The sequence below is a fragment of the Tachypleus tridentatus genome, chromosome 7 (genome assembly GCF_004210375.1).
Source record: "Tachypleus tridentatus isolate NWPU-2018 chromosome 7, ASM421037v1, whole genome shotgun sequence".
Taxonomy (NCBI): domain Eukaryota; kingdom Metazoa; phylum Arthropoda; class Merostomata; order Xiphosura; family Limulidae; genus Tachypleus; species Tachypleus tridentatus.
The window spans coordinates 42,798,776-42,822,808 of NC_134831.1; the positions used below are offsets into that span (position 1 = coordinate 42,798,776).

Genomic DNA, 24,033 nt, shown 5'->3' on the forward strand with positions numbered 1-24,033 from the left:
TCAAGTAAAATGTTTTGAACTGTTTTCATGTTTTGTACTTGAATATAATATCAGGAGAGAAACACTGTGTTGAAAAATATTGTAATGAATAAGGTATAACGTTATTAAAGATGTTTTTACGTCAAATACGACAATGAGTATTAACTTACTTAATACCAATGACATCTAGTTTATCATTAACAATTACTGTTCCCAATCATAGCTATTATTTCAGTTGTATAATAGTTAATTCTTTTTTTACAAGTTGGCTCTGTCACTCAGTTACAGTATTTTATAAACGTGTCTTCTTTTACAATATTTCAATAAAGTTCATTAATAATATATCTATGTTATGCATTATTTTGTGACGGGGTTATTTTCTCTTCAATATGATTCCATTGAAATGGGTGTTTTATTAATATAGTTTCTACTCACTGATACCAATAAGTGTTTCTTCAGTCACGCTTACATCCATATTGATCTTGCAGAACTCACACTGACATCCATAACAGTCACACATTATTCACACTGACAACCGTATCAGTCTTGTGCCAAACCTTGACACCCATTATACACTAAGACTAGTCACAATGATATCCATAAAGACCCACATCGTTCACACTGATATTCACAGGTCTCACACTTGTCATACAAGTTGTTAGGATGAGTCATATTAAGGATAAAATAGCGAACTTAATTCTAAAGATCCTATTCTAATAAACAACGGATTTCAGCAATTCACTTATTTAGACGACGAAATATAAGGGGGATTTCCTCCAGATGGAATGCACAAGGATATGGATTATGAACTTAAAAATGTTATAATTGTAGGTGAATCTTTGACACAGTACATGGATAGAATACTCTGTGGGGTAAATAGGGAGAAAAGAGTACCCTAGGGCACAAGTGGAAGACGTTACTGACAGAGGAAAAGATATAATAAAGGAAACTAACAAATATGTAGTTTTGTTGTGTCCGTATGAATAACCATACAGGGAAGGGTAAATCACAGGAGCTAATTAATAAGTATAACACGTGAATAAAAACATTTAAAGATAATTACAATAAATTAACTGTGCCTGGAATACTGACAAGAATTAATTGTGAAGCTAAAATTTGGAGTCTAAATGTTAGGCTGAAATTAATATCTAAGGATAAGCAGGTTAGCTAGTTAGACTTATGGATCAATTAAGTGGTGGGAGGGACGTTTTTAGAATGGATGGTTTACACTTAAATAGGAAAAGGTCCGGTATGTTTTAAACGGCTAGTAACTCAGCTGTAAGGGAAGATTTAAACTAGGACAGCATAATGGTGATTGCAGAGACAAACTGAACGAAACAAAACTGAGATGATAACGTTTAGCATAGAGAATCAGTATAAAAATAGTTTTAATAATAAGGTTAACTGTTTGTATAGTATTGCTATAAGTATAAGACTAGAGTACAGGAGAAACAGACAACTTTTGTATAATAGGAATAACTGAAACGTAGTTAAATGAAAATGATTTTGAGGACAAAAATTTCCTTGAAATACATGGACATAGTTATTGCGTATGCAGATGTGGGTAAGAGTATAGATTTGGTTTATCTGAAATTTTATAAAGCACTTTATAAAGTGCCACGTAAAAGGTTTATACGAAAACTTATCTTTACAGGCATGGTGTTTCAGTTAACTTATTCGATAGAAAAGTGGCCTGATGGAAGAAAACAGAAGAGTTATTATAAACAGAGATCAGTGAAAGTGGATTGAAGTTGCAAGGTTTGTACATCGGGGCTCTTAGAACCATTGCTTTTTGGATTCACATTAATAACATACATGAAGGAATGGACAATAAATTACTTAAAGTTGCTGATGATATTAAGGTTCTGAGTGCTGCTGGTTGTGAAGAGGATGCGTCTGCTTTAAAAAAGAATTTAGATTATTTAGTCACTTGGGCAAATAAGTTACAAATCGATTTTAAATGTAATAAATGCAAGATAAGTGAATAACATGAACAGCGTCATGAGTAAGGGATATTGGTGTTGTAGTTGATCAGTCTCTAAAACCATCAAAAGAGTGTGCTGTTGCTAGAGGTAGGGAAAAAAAGACATTTTAGATTATATCGACAGAAATATTAAATACAAGTCAAAAGAGGTTTTATTTTCTTCTTATAGGTAACTAGTTGCTCCTCATTTGCAGCATTTTGTTCAGGTTTTCGCTCTTTACTCGAGGAAAAATATTGAATTGTTGTAAAGAGTTCAGTGGAGGGTTACTAAACGGGTACCTGGGATGGAGGGGTTGTCATGTGAGGAGAGATTAAGATGCTTACAATTGTTTTCTCTTGACAAAATAATAGTTGAGGGAGATCGATTTAAATGTAAAAGTAATTGATAATATTGGTGCATCAACATTCTTCATATTTAACAGTAAGAATTATAGACTAGGTGACACAAATATAGATTTAGGCAAGGTAGAAACTGTCTTCAACTAAGACAATTTCATTTTTTACATAGAATGGTAAGCCGTTGGAAAGGAATGCCTTCGGATATCATGGAGGCAGTAAAGTTGACTGAGTTGAAAATAGAACTTGGTAGAGGTATGAATGACAAGGGCTGGTTTGTAACTCTCTTCCATCATTATTTAATAGTTTTAGTTTGGGTGAGAGGATGGAACAGCCCAGCTGAATGAATCAGTCCCTCACTGACTCCAAACATTACGTTATGTTTGTTTGTTTGTTTAGAATTTCGCGCAAAGCTATACATGGGTTATCTGTGCTAGCCGTCTATATTTTATCAATGTAAGACCAGAGAGAAATCGGCTAGTCATCACCATCCACCGTCCACTCTTGGGCTACTCTTTTACCAACAAATAGTAGGATTTACCGTTACACTATAACGACCCCACGGCTGGGAGGGCGAGCATGTTTGGTGTGACGGGGATCTAACATGCGACCCTCAGATTACGAATTGAGTACCGTAATCACCTGGCTATTTCACACTCATTATGTTATGTTCACATGGTATTACAGCTTGTGTGTGTTTTCTTATAGCAAAGCCGCATCGGGGTTTTTGCTCTGTCCACTGAGAAGAATCGAACCTTAATTTTATCGTTGTAAATCTGTTGACTTACCGCTGCCACAGAGAGGTACGGTGTTATAGAGGCGGAAGTGTGACACCATATTTATGCATGTTTTCTCATAGCAAAGCCACACATTGGACTATCTGCTGAGTCCACTGAGGGGAACGTATATGTAAATGTGCAAATACAAATGATATGCTAAATAATAATTAATATCTAATTAATCATTTACTAACTGAAGGCTGATTAATAAATTAGATACAAATTGTACGCAACTTATTAATTAATATTTAATTTATTATTACTTAAAGGTTACTTAATTTAATAATGAGGTATAAATTAAATGCAAATTAATAATTACATATTGATTATTACTTTGTGAATGTAATATTGAATATTCACCTTTTAAATACGATTACGTCATCAACACCACTGAGAGCGTTGTTAACACTGATCTCTTTTATACATTTGTATTTAATAAGTACTGATATTTCTAGTTGTGCTTTCATTATTAATCTTGAGTGGCTCTAATGTATTAAAATATTTATAAGAAATTAACATTTTATTTAGAAAGTTTAATAAGCTTATATATTTTATTTTAAAAATGACAGCGGTTTATCATATCTTTCTTAACATAAAATTGGGATTGTTTACAATATTTTAATTTTTTTCAAAATAAAATAGTGTTTTTTTATACTAATTTGTTATGAACAAAAATGAATAAAAATAATAAAAAAACGCTGCACTGACTGAAATGATCTCAGGGTACAAGCTATAATGTGGGATATAAAATGTACCCTAGGTTTTGGAGGTGACTAGAGAAGAAAGACTCACATTCCGATGGGAATACACCATCTATCAGTCATCAACCCCTTTCGCCAGTCTCACATAAAGAAAAATAAAGTAAAGAAATAGCAGTAGAAATAATAGATATAGAAATATAAATTAGAAGAGCGAGATGTGGGTGCTGAAGCCCGCGACGTTTTTCATCTATGCCATCCTTTACTGCCTGCAGACAGTTGTGGGAAGGCAACTCCTCTCCGAATTAAAGAAGAAGAAAAAGTGAGTTAAAGTTTATAAGAATAAAGAAAATAAGGTCATTTTGGGAGTAAGTAAGTTAATTAAATTTACTCTTGAAGTTAGCATTCCAGCTCCATTGAGGTAGAAAGGCACTAATTGGTAGCCAAGTAAACGAAATATATCAGTATGAAGGGTCCCACTCAGTTATGAAAATTAACTAATGTAACTCCCAACCACCACCCATTAAGTCTATTGTGACTATCGTGTTCTAAAAAAGCCTTTACTTGCGGTAAGGTGTGCATCTGCATAAAGTTGTGCCACGCTATTAAATTGCGTTATTTATAATTAAAAATAGTTATTATAAATTTTTAGTAAAATTTTTGTTTCTTTATATTTATTTAAATTAATTGTTTCAGAACAATTTAATAATTTTATTCAAAGTTTCCTTATCACATCAATTAACTATTAAATTTTGTATCATTGTTTCGACATTACTGATATATTATTGTAACTTATGACAAATTTTACAATATCTGAATAATTGAAAAGTTATAATGCCTACAACAGAAGGGTGCGGTATCGTACTCTTAAAATAGGGTAGACTGTAAAATATAAAGTGAAATTATTTTCTTTTATAAAAAATGTGTACATTGATATCCTTAGCATTTGTTTTAGTTTATAAATTTAAATAATGTGCTTTGGTCATAGATGTTGAAAATTTTTCAGTTTCTAATTCTCCTAATAAATAACATTTATTTCGGGATTATTTATACTAATTAAATAATCTATATATCTGTAAGTTAGGATAAAAATATATGAAATTGTGTAGTTTTAAATAAATCTATTCTCATAACAGTAAAGATATAAATTTGCTATACAAGTAGAACAGGTAGCTCTCATTGAAACTAATACTTGTTTAAAATAAGCTATTGAAAAATACATAATTATTGTAGATATAGAAACTTAATATATCTTTTATGTTTTTGGGAGCTAAATCTACTTTCCTGCAGTTTAATAACAGGATAACAGAACTGTTCTATTTATGAATTTAAAACAAAGATTAAATCTTTTAACGGAATTGTGGTGTAGAATGAAGTAAAATCAAATGTTTCAATATTATTTATTTCTTCAGAATTTCGTAGGTATTTTAAAATGAGTTAATTATTTTTTATTATCTAAAAAGTAGGTTTTTATATTATTAACGCTTTTGTTTTTAATTTTAACAAGTAATATATTAAGTAATTTCTTTTATTGAACGGCGCTGCATGGCCAAGTGGGTTAAGGTATGCGTCTCGTCGCACCAAACACGCTCGCCCTTTCATCCTTGATGGCGTTATAACGTGTCGGTAACTTCCAGTAGCACAAAGCTACTCGAGGGCTATCTGCGCTAGCCGTCCCTAATTTAGCAGTGCAAGACTAGAGGGAAGGCAGCTAGTCATCACCACCCACCGCCAACTCTTGGGCTACTCTTTTACCAACGAATAGTGGGATTGACCGTCACATTATAACGCCCCCCACGGCTGGGAGGGCGAGCATGTTTGGCGCGACTGGGGCGCGAACCCGCGACCCTCATATTACGAAGCGCACACCTTAACGTGCTAGGCCATACCGGGCTCAATTTTGTACGAGATAGTTTAATTTTAACTTTTCAAGTGACTTCAACTTCCTTTACATAAATCATCTAGGTGGATAAAATATAATATAGTTATGTTTTAAAATATATTCATCAATATTGTTTTCAATAGATTTTAGAATATTATTCTTATTATATTTTGTGACTATTCTAGGTTTGTGTAAAGTATCAATGAATAAACTAAGCTCACACTCACAAAGTAAGTTATTAACTTCATCTACATTTAAATTAGTTTAAAAAAGTTAAATTATAGTTTTTATAACCAAAAACAAGCCGAAACAAAAATAAAATAAAATAAAAACATTGCACTAACTCAAAGGATCCTAAGGTACCAGCTATAATGTTGGATATAAAAGGTATTCTAGGTTTTGGAGGTAATTGCGGAAGTTAGAACAACATTGTGGTTGAGGTACATTGGCTATCACTGTACATTATATAGTAGTGGACTACTTGGAACTTCGTATTTATAACTGATGGTAGGTTTTAACTTTTTCCAAGAAATTATATTACTGTTTATAGTTTGATCAATAATTTTAGAAATCTGGAACTCACTGAATACTTTGTGTCTAAAATTAATTACCAAATATAAAGGTTTGATTTGTAGTTTCTCTTTTTCTTAACTTGATAAACCATTGACTTTTAAGAGATATTTTATAATATCTACAAGTCCGTGTTTTGCATTATCATGTCCAAAATAAAAAAAAACATACAAACTTATTACAGTCATTAATGTTCTTATTTTGGAAAAATTAAGTTCATAAATCATTTTACAAATTAATTAAAGTACACTAGTATTGGTATAAAAAGTATTATCCAAATTATTACAAAATTCTGATAAATAAACCCATTTTAATTTATTTCCTTTATCTCTAGTTTTCTTACATTTATTAAATTTATATCTAGAGAAAATTAGCGATAAAATAATACCCAAACACCAAAAACAAACTACCTGATGGGTTTTTGGTTGGTAGTAACTCGCCGTCGGTAATTAAAAAAAACAACAAGAAAGAGTACATACAATGCTAAAATTCGGGGTTCATTTGCCTACAATGAACATAGGAGAGAACCAATGCGGCTTTGTTATTTGTTATAAAATAAACAAAGACAATCTTTTTAGAGAAATACCATTTGCCATTGCAAGAAGAAACTAAAGATATGTTATATTAAAATCGAAGATTTAATGTTTTACGTATAAAACGAAATAGTAAACACAAAGGGTTAAAATAGGTTAAATTATTAATTAAATTGTATTGCTAAAGAGATAAGTTCATGTAGCCGTATTATTAAATGTAGAAATATATCTTTCATTAAGGCAAATGATGTCACAAATGTTCTTGTTTTGTTTCTACCTCGAAAAGAAAATCATTATATATACGTATATATCGTGTTGATTTAAAGCTAGTTTAAAAGAAACTTTATATTCAATAGGCGTTGTTTTTTAAGCTCAGTAATGCACTTGGGTTTCTTTCGTTTCCACCACCATCGTTAGCAAGTCCTGAAATTTATAGATTTGCGCACTAAAACTCGCCACTAAGGTACTGGCATACTTTAACATACAGTTTGGTTTGTTTTGAATTTCGTGCAGAGCTAAACGAGGGTTGTCTGTGCAAGCCGTACCTGGTTTAGCAGTGTAAAACTAGAGGGAAGACAGATCACCCACCGCCAACTGTTGGGCTACTGTTTCCTAACGAATAGTGGAATTGATCGTGCGTTATAATGCCTCCATGGCTGAAAAGCCGAGTATGTTTGGTGCGACGAGGTTTGGAACCCGCGACCCTCAGATTATAAGTCGAGCGTCTCAACCACCTGACCATTCAGGAAAAACATATAGTTTATTTGATTTATTTATACACAACTGGACAAAATATTAAGGCCAATGAAGATAAAGAAAAAGTATGCATTTTGCGTTGTTAGACTCAACTACTTATTTGAGTAGAGCTTCGAAAGATGAAAATAAGAAAAGAGAAAAAAAAAAAACTTTTTTAGAATTGAATCGGGAAAGCGTGGACATGATGAAATTAGCCTTAATACTAGCTCGACAAAAGTTTAAGACCATACAAAAAAGAAGTCTCAAACAGGGTAGGAAATGCCCAACAAGTGGTCTTAGTAGAGAGTTTTACGGCCTTAATTGCGAATAACTTCAAACATTCGCTTTGACATGGTCGATATCACCAGCAGAAAGCTAGCTGGAATGTTATTCCAAGTGGTGAAGATGACTCCATGAAGATCAAGCACTGTTTGGAATTGACACCCATTTCTATAGACTTCCCTTACCATCCACCCCCAAACATTTTCAATTGGGTTTAGTTCGGGCGAACACGCTCGATGGTCTGAAAGAGTCACGTTATACGCCATAAAAAAGTCCTTTGTCCTGCGGACATGGATTGCAGCGTTTTCCTACTAAAAGATACAGTCATTTCCACACAAGCGAAGGCCTTCAGTCAATAAGGATGCTCTCTCCAACACACCAATGAGGTCAGCTGCTGTTTGACGCCCCTGTATAACCTGAGCTCAATTGTTCCATGGAAAAAGAAAGCACAAAGGAATACCTTTATACCTACATTAATAAGTAAAATCACACATCTTAGAACATTCTCTACATTTCTACACTGAATTACACAACACCCTTCAAATATGTGGTCAGCTGTGCAACAGTTTCCTCTTTCTTTCTTTATGAATCTGACGATGACCGAAGACGGTCGAAACGTTATTCGCTCCTCTACATAGAGCTTTCTCTACCGATACCAGCCATTTTTCATATATATTTTTCTCTTAGTGGGTTTTCTCGTCATCTCGGAATATGAATTATTGTTTTGTTTGTGATAGAAAAGTAATTTTCCAACAAGCTCAATACATATACAAATTCTTACATCATTCCAGTCTTGTTTGTGTCCATACAACAATAAAAAAGATTACACTTACATTAATGCTTGAAACCATCTGTTATAAAACACAAGGTGTTACCTTGTTATACCTATGCATTTTTTTTATTAAGTTGTGCGCATGCACACAAATAGAACAGTTGTCATACAAGTATAAAAATAGTTTGATAAAAGTTTCCCTCTCTGTGAAGTCAAAGCGTTTTTCAATTTTCATGTATCATATTTTCTGTGACGGTTAAAATAACTGTTACACTTTGTCCAAAATATTTTTTTTTAAAAGGAAGAAACAACACTGGACTCTGTAAGTAGCTATTTTTTTTAGCAGCAGTGGAAAATAATTCAGAACAGTTACAGTATAAAGATTACAAATTTTACTTTTTAATCTCGTTTCATAATGACTTTTACATTACTAATTACACGAAGTTAAAAATATTATCTGTTTACAAAGACTTGATATATTCCAGATTTACTTTTGTTAAATACCAATTTCTTAATTTCAGTTTTATACATGCTGGTATTCTGTTTATTCTAAACCTTTGATTCACTAAATAGTTACACGTACTAAAATAAACCAGATGTATCATGTATTGCACGTTCCTTATTATTCAATATTATGTTAGGATCACGCAATCTTCGATCTCAACTGTAGTTCTAACAAAATTATCTGAAGAAAATGAAGTAAACCTTACTCAACTTGTTTAAACAAAAGTATCTAAACCCGATTCATAGCACTGTGAGTCCTCAGCCATTCCACTGTGCCACTGAAGTGTCTAAAATACTAAAGAATTGCTATAAGTAATGGTCAAACAATTAAGACCAAATAACCAATACACTTTTTACAGTTGTAGTTGTATGGTGTGATTAATTACATGCTTTATAACACAGATGTGCATAACTATTAATAACTATTTTCCTAATTTTGTTAAAACTATAAAGTACTGGTTTCATTCGTACAGAAAATTAACAGAATGGAAGTTCGACCCTTGGTGACAGTTGCTGGATGTTTCCTGATTTATTTGGCACTCGGTACAATACTAACATTTGGAAACATTACTCCTTACATAACTTCTTACCTGAAACAAAGGGTCAAGAAGGACACAACATATGAAGAAACAAGCTGGATTTTCTGTGCATTTATCTCCACATGTTCATTGTTTTACTTTGGAGGCAAACTAGGTTGTCTCATTGGACGTCGCTGGAGCATGATTATTGGTTCTTGTATTTTTTGGTAAGATGTATGTTCATATTTGTATGTAATAATAATAATAACGAATAGAAACATTCGAAAAAGGTCTGTTTAATTCTTTGGATGTCAATAGTTATAATATATCATCACAATACACTTGTAATTAACAAAACTCGGTAAATTTTGTAATAATATAGAGATGTCATTAGAATTTTCATTTTCTATATGCACGTATTATTAAATTAACACGATTTCTTAATTCATTAAAGTAATTAATAGCACCGATATTATGTTGTATTGGTAGTAGCAGGACAGGCATTTTTTGTTAATTGAAATTTGGATTATTTATAAATTTTGTATCCCAACTTCATGAAAGTTTTCTGTCCGATTTTTTGTTGTTTTTGTTTTTCTATTAAGTTACTCGATCAATTAGTACGTTCATAAGTTAATCCTACATTCGTTTTAGACCTTATGTTGAAAATGTAAATTATTTGAAAATAGGCTTGAAAATGAATGTGAGTATATTAAACGTTTATTTAAGAAACAATAAAGTTGTTATCATTATATAAATTGAAATTAGCATTATCTCTCAAATAATACTAATAAACCGACTTAATAACAAAACACGTTACTATATTGGATTGCTGATAATATAATATTTGTTCAACTCTGAAGATGAAAACACGATGCAAGACAGGAATTTTAATGGGAATATGGAAATAAGCAAAATAGGAAGAAGTTACGTTAGGACTTTGTAACTTTCTGAACAGAAAACACAAATAAAATACCAGTTAATTTGTAGTGATAACAATTTTACCACAAGAACAGAACCAGAAATAGCCCGTAAACAGCCTAATAAAGTACATAAATAAATCCTGCAGAAAGGAGAGTTTTTTTTTGTTTCAGGTAATGCTATTAACTGTCTTAAGAGATATTTCCATTATTAACTGTATTGACAACAGTTCATAGTTTGATCAGGAAAGAAAAGTTAATGTTGCGATATATGATTACGAAATATGTTGGCATTATGAAGAAAATTTAGAAATGGTGGCGCTGTATGTGGACAACAAAGATATACTGAATATTTAAAGGAACAGAAGGAAATCATAGAATAATGATACTGCATTGGAAGAGCAAATATGAAAGTGATAAAATGGAATAGGAGAGATGGTAATACTGTTTTTAGATCTGAAAGACATCTCTACATATAATATATACTTTGTGTTAATGTGAATGTTATGTGTATGTAACTCTCGTTGTTCTCGTACTGTCGTATTTATTCAAGTTAAATAAAAAACATTTTCGTCTGTTAGTTTTGGGATAGCAGCAACGTACTGGAGTATACAACATAGCCTCGTAACAACGATAATCACTTATGGAGTGATCAGTACTTTGGGACTTGTCTGTTGTTATAGCCACCCAGTGGTCACGGCTGTCGAGGTGAGCACAGTTGTTTCGAAAACATCTCAATTACAAATATTTAAAAAAAGATAATTTCACATTCCATTTGTTCAAATAACATCATTTAACTATTTTATTTCAACAGCTATAAAGCACCATACATGTAAATATATACATTTATATATCCATGTTAACGTCTAAAGCTAACCTACAATAGTAATACACGATAAGTTAAGTCTTCGATTGTTTGTTTGTTTGTTTGTTTTGGAATTTCGCACAAAGCTACTCGAGGGCTATCTGTGCTAGCCGTCCCTAATTTAGCAGTGTAAGACTAGAGGGAAGGCAGCTAGTCATCACCACCCACCGCCAACTCTTGGGCTACTCTTTTACAAACGAATAGTGGGATTGACCGTCACATTATACACCCCCACGGCTGGGAGGGCGAGCATGTTTAGCGCGACGCGGGCGCGAACCCGCGACCCTCGGATTACGAGTCGCACGCCTTACGCGCTTGGCCATGCCAGGCCTGTTAAGTCTTCGAATTGTATTAATTCTTGAATTCACCACACTTGTATAAACTCTTATGAGAAGGGTATCGGTAATTATTCCGTTGGGAATCTGAACTCTGTATGTGTCACTTCACGTCACGATTCATTTCTGAAAATAGGAGATGTCATAAGAGCTAAAATGCATTTATCCAGATACAATAGTTATAGTATTGTCTGTCCATTGCGATTTTAGTGACGGGGTTGAAATGGGGCCATGATGGGGATGTCGTGAAACATTATAACTGTATAAGTGTTATCTTATAAATTAATAAAACAAGAAATATTTTCCCCCTTTTAATGTATATATTTCATATTGTATTTCAAGTTCATAGACTAACAACAATATAAGGTTATAATTCTCTTGCTAAGAAACATGTTTAAAATACGTTTTGGATCGTGGTGTTACCAACTTGCTTTTTCAACATATTAGTTGATAATCTATTTGATGTTTACCTCTCACTGGAAGAACACTATGTCAGCGAACTTACAAGCTAAAAAACAGGTTTCGATACCCTTTGTTGGCTGAGCAAAAACAACCAATTGTGTAGATTAGTGTGCTTAGTTCAAAAGAACAACAACAACTAGTTGATTACTAATAATTATTATTATGTGAAAACGTCACGAATATATTTCATGAATGATCTTAATCATTCACAATGGAATTTACTTACGTATAACTGCCTTGAACGCTTATTCTTTGCCACTCCGTTGGTGAAACTTGGTTTCGCAAAAAAATTATTTTCGAAGTTAGCTATGACAATTGAGGTTAGGATATACAAGGTTGTGACAGTTAGTGTCCCAACATATTTTGCGTGCGGTATGCGTAGAACTATCACTAATTTGTAAACAAATAAACTAAATAATCCCGTAAATCTGTAACAAAGTGGTTGTGTCTGTTGATCCAAATACATATAGTTACCACTAATAACCAGATAATATATAGTTCATACAACACGTTTCTTAACTTATGAAGTGATATAACATTTATCTTGACTATTTCAAAAGACACGCCACAAAATGTATTAACATTTGTTTTCACAGTTGTTTCCCAACAAGAAAGGCTTCGTTACAGGGCTAGTTGCTTCAGGGCTAGCTGTAACTCCTCTCTTTATGAACAGTGTGCAGACATTCTTTGTAAACCCTAATAATTTACAACCTGCTTCTGATGGGTAAGTAACATATTTCTATAAACTTCTGTGACGCTTTGAGAAAGAACACACACAATCTTAGGTTCAGTTTTCTACTACCTTATTTTACTTTTTATTCAAACTCATCAATATTCTTACATCTTTTTATTTTAACAGTTATTTATTTCACTGTACAAATCCCAAATATTTAGAACATTTTGGAAAAAAAAAACAAATATTGTAAAATCATACTATAATGGAACTCTTTCTTACATGACACTGAAAAAAAAATTACCGCGCGATGTGCAAACCACAACTTTGTAAATATTTTATTGTGTGTACATGTAGATTCGCTTTAGAAGTCACTATTTTCCCGTCTCGTCTCTGTTTCTAATTGTATAGAACTTTTCGTCATTCTCAGGGTACAAATATGACGTCATGAATACATCTAACGCGGATGTAAATCGCTGACACCATCTGCATAAATATGATGGTTCTGTCTGTTGTATGTCCATGTAAATAATTAGCATGTTGTGGACATATGAATATTTTGCTCCGTTTTTGTAACCACTAATTTGGCTCTGTTGATGGACTTTCACAAAATATGGCAAGAAGGTTTGGTGGATTCATGAGGAAATATATGCAAACTTACCGTTTCATATTTTGTTTTTGCTGTTTTTTACGGGCGTTTTCTTAAAATTATGTATAAAGGAAACAACTTTTCATATTCTAAGACAACCTTTCATTAATCACGAATTTACATAATTGACGTCCAGGGTAGGGGTACCCCAGCTAGTCGTATACAACCCATCAGATCCTGCATATTATTATTTGAACTCATTACTCACCATTTTTATTTTAAACTATTTACAATATCTTCAAAAGATTATGCGTCATACATGTTAATTGTTGAAACAAGGTGAATGACATTTTAGGTTCCAGACTATAGCAAGGTATTCGAAAGACACAAATATTGTATCACCTCAAGGAATTTAAGCTATAATTTACCCATGATTTTTTATTAGTTTTGGAGATAATTTCATTGTTTTTAGTTAAAAATAAAGCTACACCTTGGATTATCTGTATTGCCGAAGTCTGGTTTCTAACCTTACAAATAAGTCCGCGTTAAGTGGAGTGATACTGTTCAATCTCATCACTGTAGTATTAAAATAATTCTTACGCCAGTTTAGTTTTTTATTAACAAGTAAACATTCAACATTCTTTCAGATATTTTTACAACGATGAAATTATAGAAAGTGTTCCTGCTTTGTTTCTGATAATGGCAAGTTTTACCGGTTGCATTCTACTGATTGGGTTACTCATGTATAAAGAATTACCACAAGAATTTAAACAGGTTAGAGGAGTCTGAATAAAATAGTTTATAAAAAAAACTTTAGACTGAAAAGTGAATCTTCATCACATGATATGAAAAAGTTCGACTTATTTACTGGTGGCTGTTTTCTTTAAGTGAACTATGAATCTTCTAATTCTGAATGGTAAGTTTAATGTGGACGTATGTTAAACTCCAACCAAATTATAAAAATTATTCAGTTTCAACTACATATACTGAACTTCTATATATGTATATTCTCTTAACGTTCTAAAATGCTCCGTTTAACTTCTGCTCGTGTTTCACGTTGGACATATAATTTATACAAATTAATAAAAATGAGCATAAGTGTTTTATAAATTATTGATAAGTACCATTACTCTTCGTGTTTCAGATGTGTTGCATTAACAGAGAAGTACCTGTATTTTCTTCTTTCTTCAGTATTTGAGATTCTATTGCTAAAAAAAATTATAGCGTTACTACGTATTTCTGAAGAAATTTTGGCTTACGTGAACCGAAGCTATAAGGACAGGTGTTTATAACAATATATAGAAACGTTGGTGGAATTAAAGTTTCATGTAAAGGGGCTCACCAAGTGTTTAATATTAATGAAATGTAGTGTTTTTCAAAGTAAACATCCTTTTGTAAAATGATGGCTCAACCAGCTAATTTAAAAAATTAGAAAAGTTTGTACTTTTATTTTTCATAATATTATATTGTCAGTTTCTATACATATAGAAGAACTTTATTCATATTTCTAATCCAGGAAGAAACAGTATCCACTGAATTAACACATATGTGCAAAACGTCAAGACATTCGTACATTAAAGAGTCAAGTACAAAAACTCTGGACTATAGAACAACAATAAATAATGAAAAACTATCTACATCATTGGAAGAAACTCCAGCCAATGCGAACGCTGATGAACAAGAACCGTACAGAAATAATGAAGCTGAACTTCATGTGTCACCAACAGAAGCTCTTAAAATGAAAGAATTTTATCTTTTGTCTATAGTTTGTATTAGCTCATATTACCCATATATGTTTTTGAATGTTTTTTATAAGGTAAGTGGTATCTGTAACTTTTAAATACCGTAACTAAAATTAATCACCAAAAAATATTAATTTTATTGTCATTGTAAATCGTCTTGATGTGCGACATGGAACAAACTCTGCAAACAACCATTTAATGCAGTTTTCTAACTTTATATAAAATAAGCAGAAGTTACATTTAGAAACTAAGTAACAACTCCAGGACTGTGTTAAAACAATCTAATCGGAGTGATGAAAGAATTTTTTTTATTTGAAAATTACTTTCTTACTGTTTTTCAGACATATGGACAGACGTTCATAGAAGACGATACATTTCTATCTATCGTTGGTTCTGTAGCTGGAGCTGTTCATGCTCTCAGCCGGGTGACTGTGGGCTTAATTCAGGACCAAATATCTTACAAGGTAAAAACAAGGTTAAGGGAAGTGATTGAACTTATGTTGTTATCAAAAATTATTAAAATAATATTTGTTGTGTTAAATGTATAAAATCTCTATGGTTAAGCAGTAAGAGAGAGAGTTTATAATAACAAAATGTGTGTCTGAGCTATGCCGTATAACAACATAGTTTATTTTTTCCTTTGTACATAAAGAGAAAATATATCAGTGTAATAATACTCAGCGATGCTGAAATAGTGAAAATAATGAAAAAAAAAACACTGTTTTGAAAAAGTATTTAAAACAGTTGAGTTTAACGCAAAGAAAATAATAATACAAACACTTTTAGATTACTCACCTAAACAGTCGATTTGATAAGTAATCAGTTTTTCTCACGAAAATGAAAGTATAAGAAACATGCACTTTATCCAAACTCTGGACCGAATAACGTGTACTTATAATAAGAACATACATCTGGATTAAATTTATTATGATTTTTGTCCTTCTTTATAGGTGTTGTTTTATTTATCTCGTATTTTAAATTAGTTTTTTAACTTTAGTCACTTTAAGTTATAATATATTATATTTTTAGTTTACCAGTCTTCTCTTGCTGGGAATACAGACAGTTTTACTGTTCACTATAGTAGCGACATCTCTTGATGGAAAAGTAATGTACATGATCTGGATTTGTGGGCTCTCTTTTACATTTTCTCTTGATTTTGTCTGTGTTCCGGCTGCTGTTGTTGAAGTTTTTGGATCGAAATACACTTCTGAAATTTTCGGAATGGTAATTTTTACGTCAGTAAGTGCACAACATTATATTATTTTTTATTGCTAAATCAAAACTAAATAAATGTTTCTATAAAGTAATTATTGAAGTATATATAGTCAAGTTTTTTGAAGACCAACCCTCTTTATGAAATTGCAATTACTTTAAAACCACGTTATCTTCTACATTTGAAATTATCAGAAATAAAGCTGATATATTTCTAGAATACATTAAGTAAACATAACGAGTTTTAACTGATAATTCATGGCTTTTTATTTCAGACGGCTTCCTTCTTTCTCTGGTCCTTAGCTATCCATCGTATTATTTCTTCGTTGGGATGGTTTGCTACATTTTGTGTGTCAGCGACTGTTTCTTTCACAGGTCAGAATGATTTCGTTTTAGTTGAGGAACAAGAAGTGTTTTATTTTACTGTGTTTTGAAGATCAGCGTTTGTTGTTTCATCATTCGTTTACTTGGAAAAAATAAAAGTAAATTAATGTCTAATTCACAACGCAAATTCAATACCATTTTTTTATGATACTTAAAACAGTCGCACTCTGAGACACTCAAGAGCAAGGAAGCCTTCATATTATTTGTGTCCTTACATGTCTAATAAGTTCCGCTTTCACTGTTTTCTTGTGAACAATGCAATAATGAAAATTATTCTCAGTTACTTAATTAAGGTGTTAGAGCTATCACCACAAATTGGCTATGAGATTGATATACATTTATCATGTAGTATAAATGACAATGAAATATTTTATAAATTAATGAACATATATTACGTGATTGCGTAATGATAAATAATTTATAATTTTATTCCCATACGCCTGTTTTTCTTTCCATAGGGATACTTGTGACTATATTTTTCCCTGAGACGCAACGTACAGAACCATTAATATCAAGAAATTTTGACGGGAACAGCGAGGGAACTACTTAAGGATTTTTTGAACATTAGAAGAGACTTTCTTAATGCTATTTTAAGATGTTTTAAAACAATAACATCAACACTGTCCTCACTTCCTGTTTAATCTTTATATAATAAAGTATCGTTATGTTTGTTCATCTATAATTGCTTTGATAAAAATTTTTTAACCCATCTAAAAGTATATTACCACAGAAATGTTGATTAGGTGTCTTATGAAAACAATTTGATGAAGTAAAATGCTATATGGCTCATTGAATAATTGACATATGCTCTGACGTCTTCAGTAACATAATAGAATAATGTAAACTGGAGTACAGATGTATTTATTTGGTTAATCAGGACTTGTGTTTAATAAGGTGTTTAAGATTTAATGAGACCCTAACATGAAACATTGAAAAATAAAATAATTTTCTCTGGATACCAACTGTTTCTATTTACTAAGTATCTACATATATTATCGTTATAGATCATACACAAATATTGCTATGAATGTGTTGAAAGCAAATGTTTCAAAAGTGTTTATTTCACTGAATTTATAACATGTCTTTCAGAGAAAATTGTAGAAAATCCTGGTTTGTCAGAATTTGATAAACTCTAAGTCGAAAGTAACCATGCATTATAACGTTGCTGACGTTTAAACTTGTTTTTTAATTTCTTTTGTGATTATTATCTCAAAGGAAACGACTTCTGTTCTACGATATGATCGAAAACAAAATATAATCCGAGAATTATGTGGGTAAAAAATATTTATGTGAAGATTTTCTATTCTTTAGACAAATAGTTGAACATAGTGTTATATAAATTATTATATTTAACATATGAGTTATGTATACTCTTCAAAAAAAGAAACGCAAAAGGCAAAATTTGAGACAAATTGTTAACAAGTTTATTCCGGGTAGTTCTGTATGACATTTGTGAAACTTTGCACATTCACTGCTGAACATCCAAAGTCTACAAAGGCGAAGTCCACGCTCACTAGTTGAAGCTTAACGTCACTCAACGTCAATAACGAGTATGGCCCCGTGAGCATCAATAACTGCTTGGCATCTCCTGCCCATGGAAGCAATGAGATGACGAATGACATCCTGTGGAATGGCTCTCCACTCTGCCTGCAAAGCTGCTGCAAGCTGAGGTATAGCCTGCGGTTGAGGTTGTCGCCGTCGCAGACGTCGGTCCAAGTCGTCCCAAAGATGTTCGATGGGGTTTAAATCTGGTGATCTGGAGGGCCAGGGAAGAACGTTGATGTTGTGGTGTCTCAAGAAGACAGTGGTGAGTGGCTGTGTGAGGACGGGCGTTTTCATGTTGAAAAACATCGTTGACGTTCACCATGATGGGTTGCACATAGGGCCTAAGAATCTTGTCTACGTATCGTTGAGCAGTAAGATTCCCTCGAATGTGCAAAAGGTCTGTTCTGGCATTGTAGGCAATGGCAGCCCACATCATGACACTGCCACCACCATATCTGTCAACATCCTGCACACAGTTTGCTGCAAAACGTTCACCTCGGTTACGGTAAACACGGGTCTTTCCATCCTGCCTACGAAGCATAAAACGTGATTCGTCGCTGAACCAAACATGCCTCCATCATTGATGAGGCCATACCCGATGTGCCCGAGTTCACTGCAGCCGTGCTTGACGATGTTGCTGGGTGAGGATGACTCCTTTGACTGGACGTTGAGGTCGGATTCCTGCATCTCGTAGACGGTTGCGTACGGTCTGATCGGAAATCCTACGCAGCCCTGGTATGGTTGAGGCAGTAGACGTCGCAGTGGTGGTTCTATCTTGAAGGTGACGTAACCGGATGTTGCGATCTTGTGCGGGCGTGGTCACACGAAGTCTGCCAGATCGTGAACGGTCACGAGTTGATACATGTTGTTGGTGACGATTCCATAGCCTTGTGATGGTGCTTGGGTGGACATTCACAGCTCTGGCAACATCTGATCGAGATTCGCCTGCTTCCAAGCGACCAATGGCGTTGTTGCGTTGTGCTTCAGTCAGTCTTGGCGTAACTGTATTGCGTGTCGGTGGCTTAACATTGAGCTATGAAAACCGAGAACCCGTCACTTTTATAGGGATTTTGCACATGTTGCACTTGCAGAACATGCAGATCTCTCAAACAAATCTATTGGACACGCATGCGTATTGGCGAAAAATCCGATGTTTTCCTCCGTTTTAAAAGTGCAGAACTTTTATTGTCATTTTTTGTCTGACAATCAGTGCCTTAACACGTGTAACATCACATACTTTGTGCTTGTAACGTTATTACATATATTTCTCTTTAAAATAAAAAATATCCCTTTTGCGTTTCTTGTTTTGAAGAGTATATTTTGAGGAATGTTTAGTTAATATTTAAGAGTTAATTTTAATTAAGTGATTAAGACACTAAAGCTCGATGCAATAGTATATGTAATATTTGAAATGTTATTTACTCACACAGATTTCTATATAAAGATAATTATCTCAGAATCATTAGAACAAAAGCTACTAACTTACTTTTGTGTAGTACATACAAATCATGTTGTTTAAATTATTAACTGTTAATCCAATATATAATAAATTCACTACTGTTACTTATTTATAGAGATATCAGGGAATTGTATCCTTTATTTGTGAGGTTTTCTAAAAATGAAAGACTATGGTAAATAGAGCAGGAGAGTATATTATATGTAGAGTTATTTGAAAGGCCTTTTATTCATACAGTAAGTGTTTGTTTACGAAGGAATTTGAGAAGTACGAAAAAACTGGTATAACTAGTTTATTGATGTAAATTATTTAGCAAGACATTCTGCTTAAAATACTAATACATAAATATAAATCCCAAACTATCATTCGATTTATCGTGTTATACCGGTTACAGACCATTGACAAGTTCGCAGAATAACCCATTTTAAGAAATGTTTTTTAGTTGTTGTTACAGGTTTAGTAATATCAACTTATTTTTAACATAGATGTTTATTTTAGTTAAAAAATATTTAGAAATAAATGTAACTACATTGTTAAATACATATTGCGAAATTCCCACCTATTTCCAGCGCAGCTAACCCTCGAGAAGCTTTGCGCGAAATTAAAAAAAACAACAAACTAACCACCTACTTCCCAAAATTTGTAGAATATTTTCGAGTACAAGAGACAACAATGTATGTTTTACGAAAGCACTAGCGTTTCTATCTTCAGGTATTTTTGACTAAAATTTCTAGAACAGGTCCTATCAAGCTTATAAAAGTTCACCAACGCAACACAGAGTGAAAATTTTATAGTGTTGGGTTGCTACAGTTAGCATACTACAAAATTCCGAAGCTATAACATAGCAGCGCTTATCAGGATAGTTAAACTTGGAAAACCAAGTGTTTCAAAACAATTTTCTCTTCAGGGTAAAATTACTCATGAGACTACAAACCATAAGTTGTCTCAACCTTTTTAGTACTGCATCGTTCACGTCACTGCCGGCAATCGAACTCAGATTCTGAATCTGTCAAATACATGTAACATTCAATTTCCATAATAAGGGTTCTTAATTTGAAATGAATAATTTTATACACTGCAAAATACCTTTGACAGGATCAGGATGAATATAGTTTTAGGTATTATCGATTAAACAGGTACTCAAACCATTTTATGGCATTTCGAAAACAGTTATTTTAAATTAAAACTATATGACACTAATCAACAAAGTCTAGAATGTAATGTGTATGATATGGGGCTTCTGGTGCATGGCAAAGGTCCTGTTCGAGCGATTGAGAGGCTTCTCTACGGAAATGGCTGACTTCTTCTAGAGCGTAAGAGGCTGATCCTAGGAGTGAGACGTGTTCTCCATGGAAGTGGCATGCTAGTTGGTAATTTGGCCCTGCTATTAAAGCTGCTGATGTATAACATTGGACTTCAATATCAAACTTACTGTAACTACTGATCAAACTGTATCCAGCTTTTAACATTAACTAAATATTTAACTTACGTATATTACATTCCATCTGATTATAAGCAGTTTTATATTAAAGAAGAACCCAAGAAAAGGTTTGTTTGAAATCTGTCTAATAAATACCTATTTGATTTCACGTATTTTAGACAATAAAACGTAAAAACACAATCTTCAAGGGGTATTGTGGATGAAACATAAAGCAATGGATGAATCCCATGAATATAAGTTATCTGCCCTTTTAGTTAAACAGGGCCACAGAAACCCACAACACTTAAGATGCTGAAATTAATTATTGTTCCAGTTAGGAATGAAAAAATGTGAAAAAAATAACAACTCTTTGATCTATGATATTAAAATTAGTAAATAAATATATTTTTCTTACTTTACTTTCCTCATTTAAAACAAACGAATTTAATAGTAAAAGGGGAACTGGATCTTTTTGTTTTCTGGAATAAGGACGATGCTATTCATTTCAATAATCTAATTAGATACGAATCAATGATAGTTTAATTTAAATTCATGGTTGCATTGCTGGATTAAAGAGAGTTCTGGTAATATTTTGGAATAATGATACAAATAACTAACTCTTGCCTCTGCACTTCCAGATTCACGAACCGCAATTTCTTCACTTGGTTAGCCTATGAATTATTCCGATACTGATGGCGAGCATAGGGTAGCTAATTTACTTCATTTATAAGATATCACGAAAGTTTCAAACCAGTTACAAATGAAAGAAACCAAATGCCAAATCAAATACCCTATAGAGTATCAAACAATCGTATAATTTTTTTTATCACTAACAGAAAACTTCTCAACATTAAATGTTTGTTTTTAGTAGCATATATTTGTGTATTACTATAAGTATAAAACATAATGTGGTTCTTTTTATTTTTATATTTCGTACTTTGTTAAAGACGTGACCGAGCATAAACAGGTATCTGATTATATACTTAACCACAGATGTACCTACAGTATTTTCATTTTAGTGTCGAACGTCCCCGACATCGACTAACTACTTTTCAACACGTAAAGTCTATCAGTCAGAGTGCCCCTCGTCCAGTAGCTTTTTATCTTGATGTATGCCAATTATCTCTTCTGCAACAGCAACCCTTTAATTAATCCTCAAAGAAAGACAAGGATACTCTGACCAACGTTGATATAACTATTCAGTAGCGACCCAAACAAAAAAAGACAGCTTCATGCCAGATTCAACCCACGCTCGTTAAGACTACAGACATATCAACCGCTACAGATATCAACATCACGTTCAGCACGAAGACCGAAACAAGATTCACAAGAAGACATCAATCGTCCCAGACCGAAATTGAACGACTCATTGAGACAGATATAATTTGTCACTTAGTTTTGTATCCACGAACTGCCTATCTTTATCTTCCTAGTTCCTTAGATCGATCTTTTAATCGATGCCAGGCTCAACATTTGTGTTTTATCGTTGTATATTTTTTGTGTTTTTTGTTATAAGTTTTACTCACCCTGATTTTCTCTCCAGCAACTTCAAGGCACGGTTAGGGTAGATTTTTCGGCGCCCTGATCGTGAAAGTGGGTTTTCTCGGGGTACTCCGTTTCCCTTCACAGCAAATTTTAAGGTTTTTTTTTTTTTTCTTGTAGAGTCACTACTTAACCTCTCGCGGACAACCATTGGACCTTGGTCACCAGATTGCATTACAAACTCATAAACTTTAAATCTTGTCGGTTTAGCTATTAATAATCAATCACTAGCCCAGTTAAATTTTACATAATGAGTATGGCGAAGAGAAGGTCTCTTATGAGCGCCCTCGATTGCTTTACATCTCTTCTTGTAGCCGTATTATTAAATGTAGAAACACATTTTTCAGTAAGGTAAATGATGTCATATACGTTTTGTTTTGTATATACCTCAAAAGAAAATAATTATATATACATATATATCTTGTAGATTTAAAGCCAGTTAGAAAGAAACTTTATATTCAATACGCGTTGTTTTCTTAAGCTCGGTAATGCACTTAGATTTTTGGTGTATTGATCACTATCGTTAGGAAGTCTTTAAATTTATCAATATGGGCACTGAAACTCGCTATTAAAATACTGGCATACTTTATTATATAGTTTGTTTTGTTTTGAAATTCGTGCAAAACTACACGAGTACAGGCAGTGCTAGTCGTCCCTAATTTAGCAGTGTAAGACGATAGAGAAAACAGACGACCCACCACCAACTGTTGGGCTACTGTTTTCTAACAAATAGTGGGATTGACCGTAACGTTATAATGCCTCCATGGCTGAGAAGCGGAGCACGTTTGGTGCGACGAGGTTTGGGAAGCCGCGACCCTGAGATAAGGAGTCGAGCGTCTCAACCATCTGGCCATCACGGACCAACATAGATTTAATGTGAATTATTTATATATTTTAAAACGGCTGGTATGGGTTGACAAAATTCTATATAGAAAAGCGAAGAACGTTTCGACCTTCTTCGGTCATCGTCAGATTCACAAAGAAAGAGAGAGGGTAGCTGACCGATAGCTAACAATATGTTTGAAGGTTGTTGTGTATTTACAAACAAATGGCCTAATCATGGGCAACCCAGTATCACCAGTTCTAGCCAGTATTTTTTATAACACAAGTTGAAACACAAGCAATTAACACAGCACACATCCACCACTATACTGGTACAGATATGTAGACGACACGATTGTGGGATTAAAATCTACAGAACACATACTTAATTTTTCCAGTCACATTAACTCTATACATTCCAACATTAAATTCATACATGAACAGGAAGAAATCAATCAAATATCATTTCTTAATCTCGAAATTACAAGAACCGATTA

At 33.1% G+C, this 24,033-nt stretch overlaps 1 protein-coding gene across 2 annotated transcripts; it reads left to right on the plus strand.

The window, feature by feature from the left end:
• The first annotated feature begins 3,872 nt into the window (after positions 1–3,872).
• Positions 3,873–17,701, plus strand: LOC143255532 (apicoplast pyruvate carrier 1-like). Of its 2 annotated transcripts, none has more exons than XM_076511351.1 (10): positions 3,873–4,098; positions 9,528–9,799; positions 11,071–11,197; positions 12,748–12,875; positions 14,061–14,187; positions 14,930–15,229; positions 15,497–15,619; positions 16,185–16,394; positions 16,643–16,742; positions 17,210–17,701. In XM_076511351.1, the coding sequence occupies exons 2-10, from the start codon at positions 9,540–9,542 to the stop codon at positions 17,299–17,301; spliced, it is 1,467 nt and encodes a 488-aa protein (XP_076367466.1). In that variant the 5' UTR covers positions 3,873–4,098; positions 9,528–9,539; the 3' UTR covers positions 17,302–17,701. The 2 variants fall into 2 exon arrangements, with proteins under 2 accessions (XP_076367466.1, XP_076367465.1); XM_076511350.1 differs by lacking the exon at positions 3,873–4,098 and adding an exon at positions 8,741–8,872.
• Positions 17,702–24,033: the final 6,332 nt, after the last annotated feature.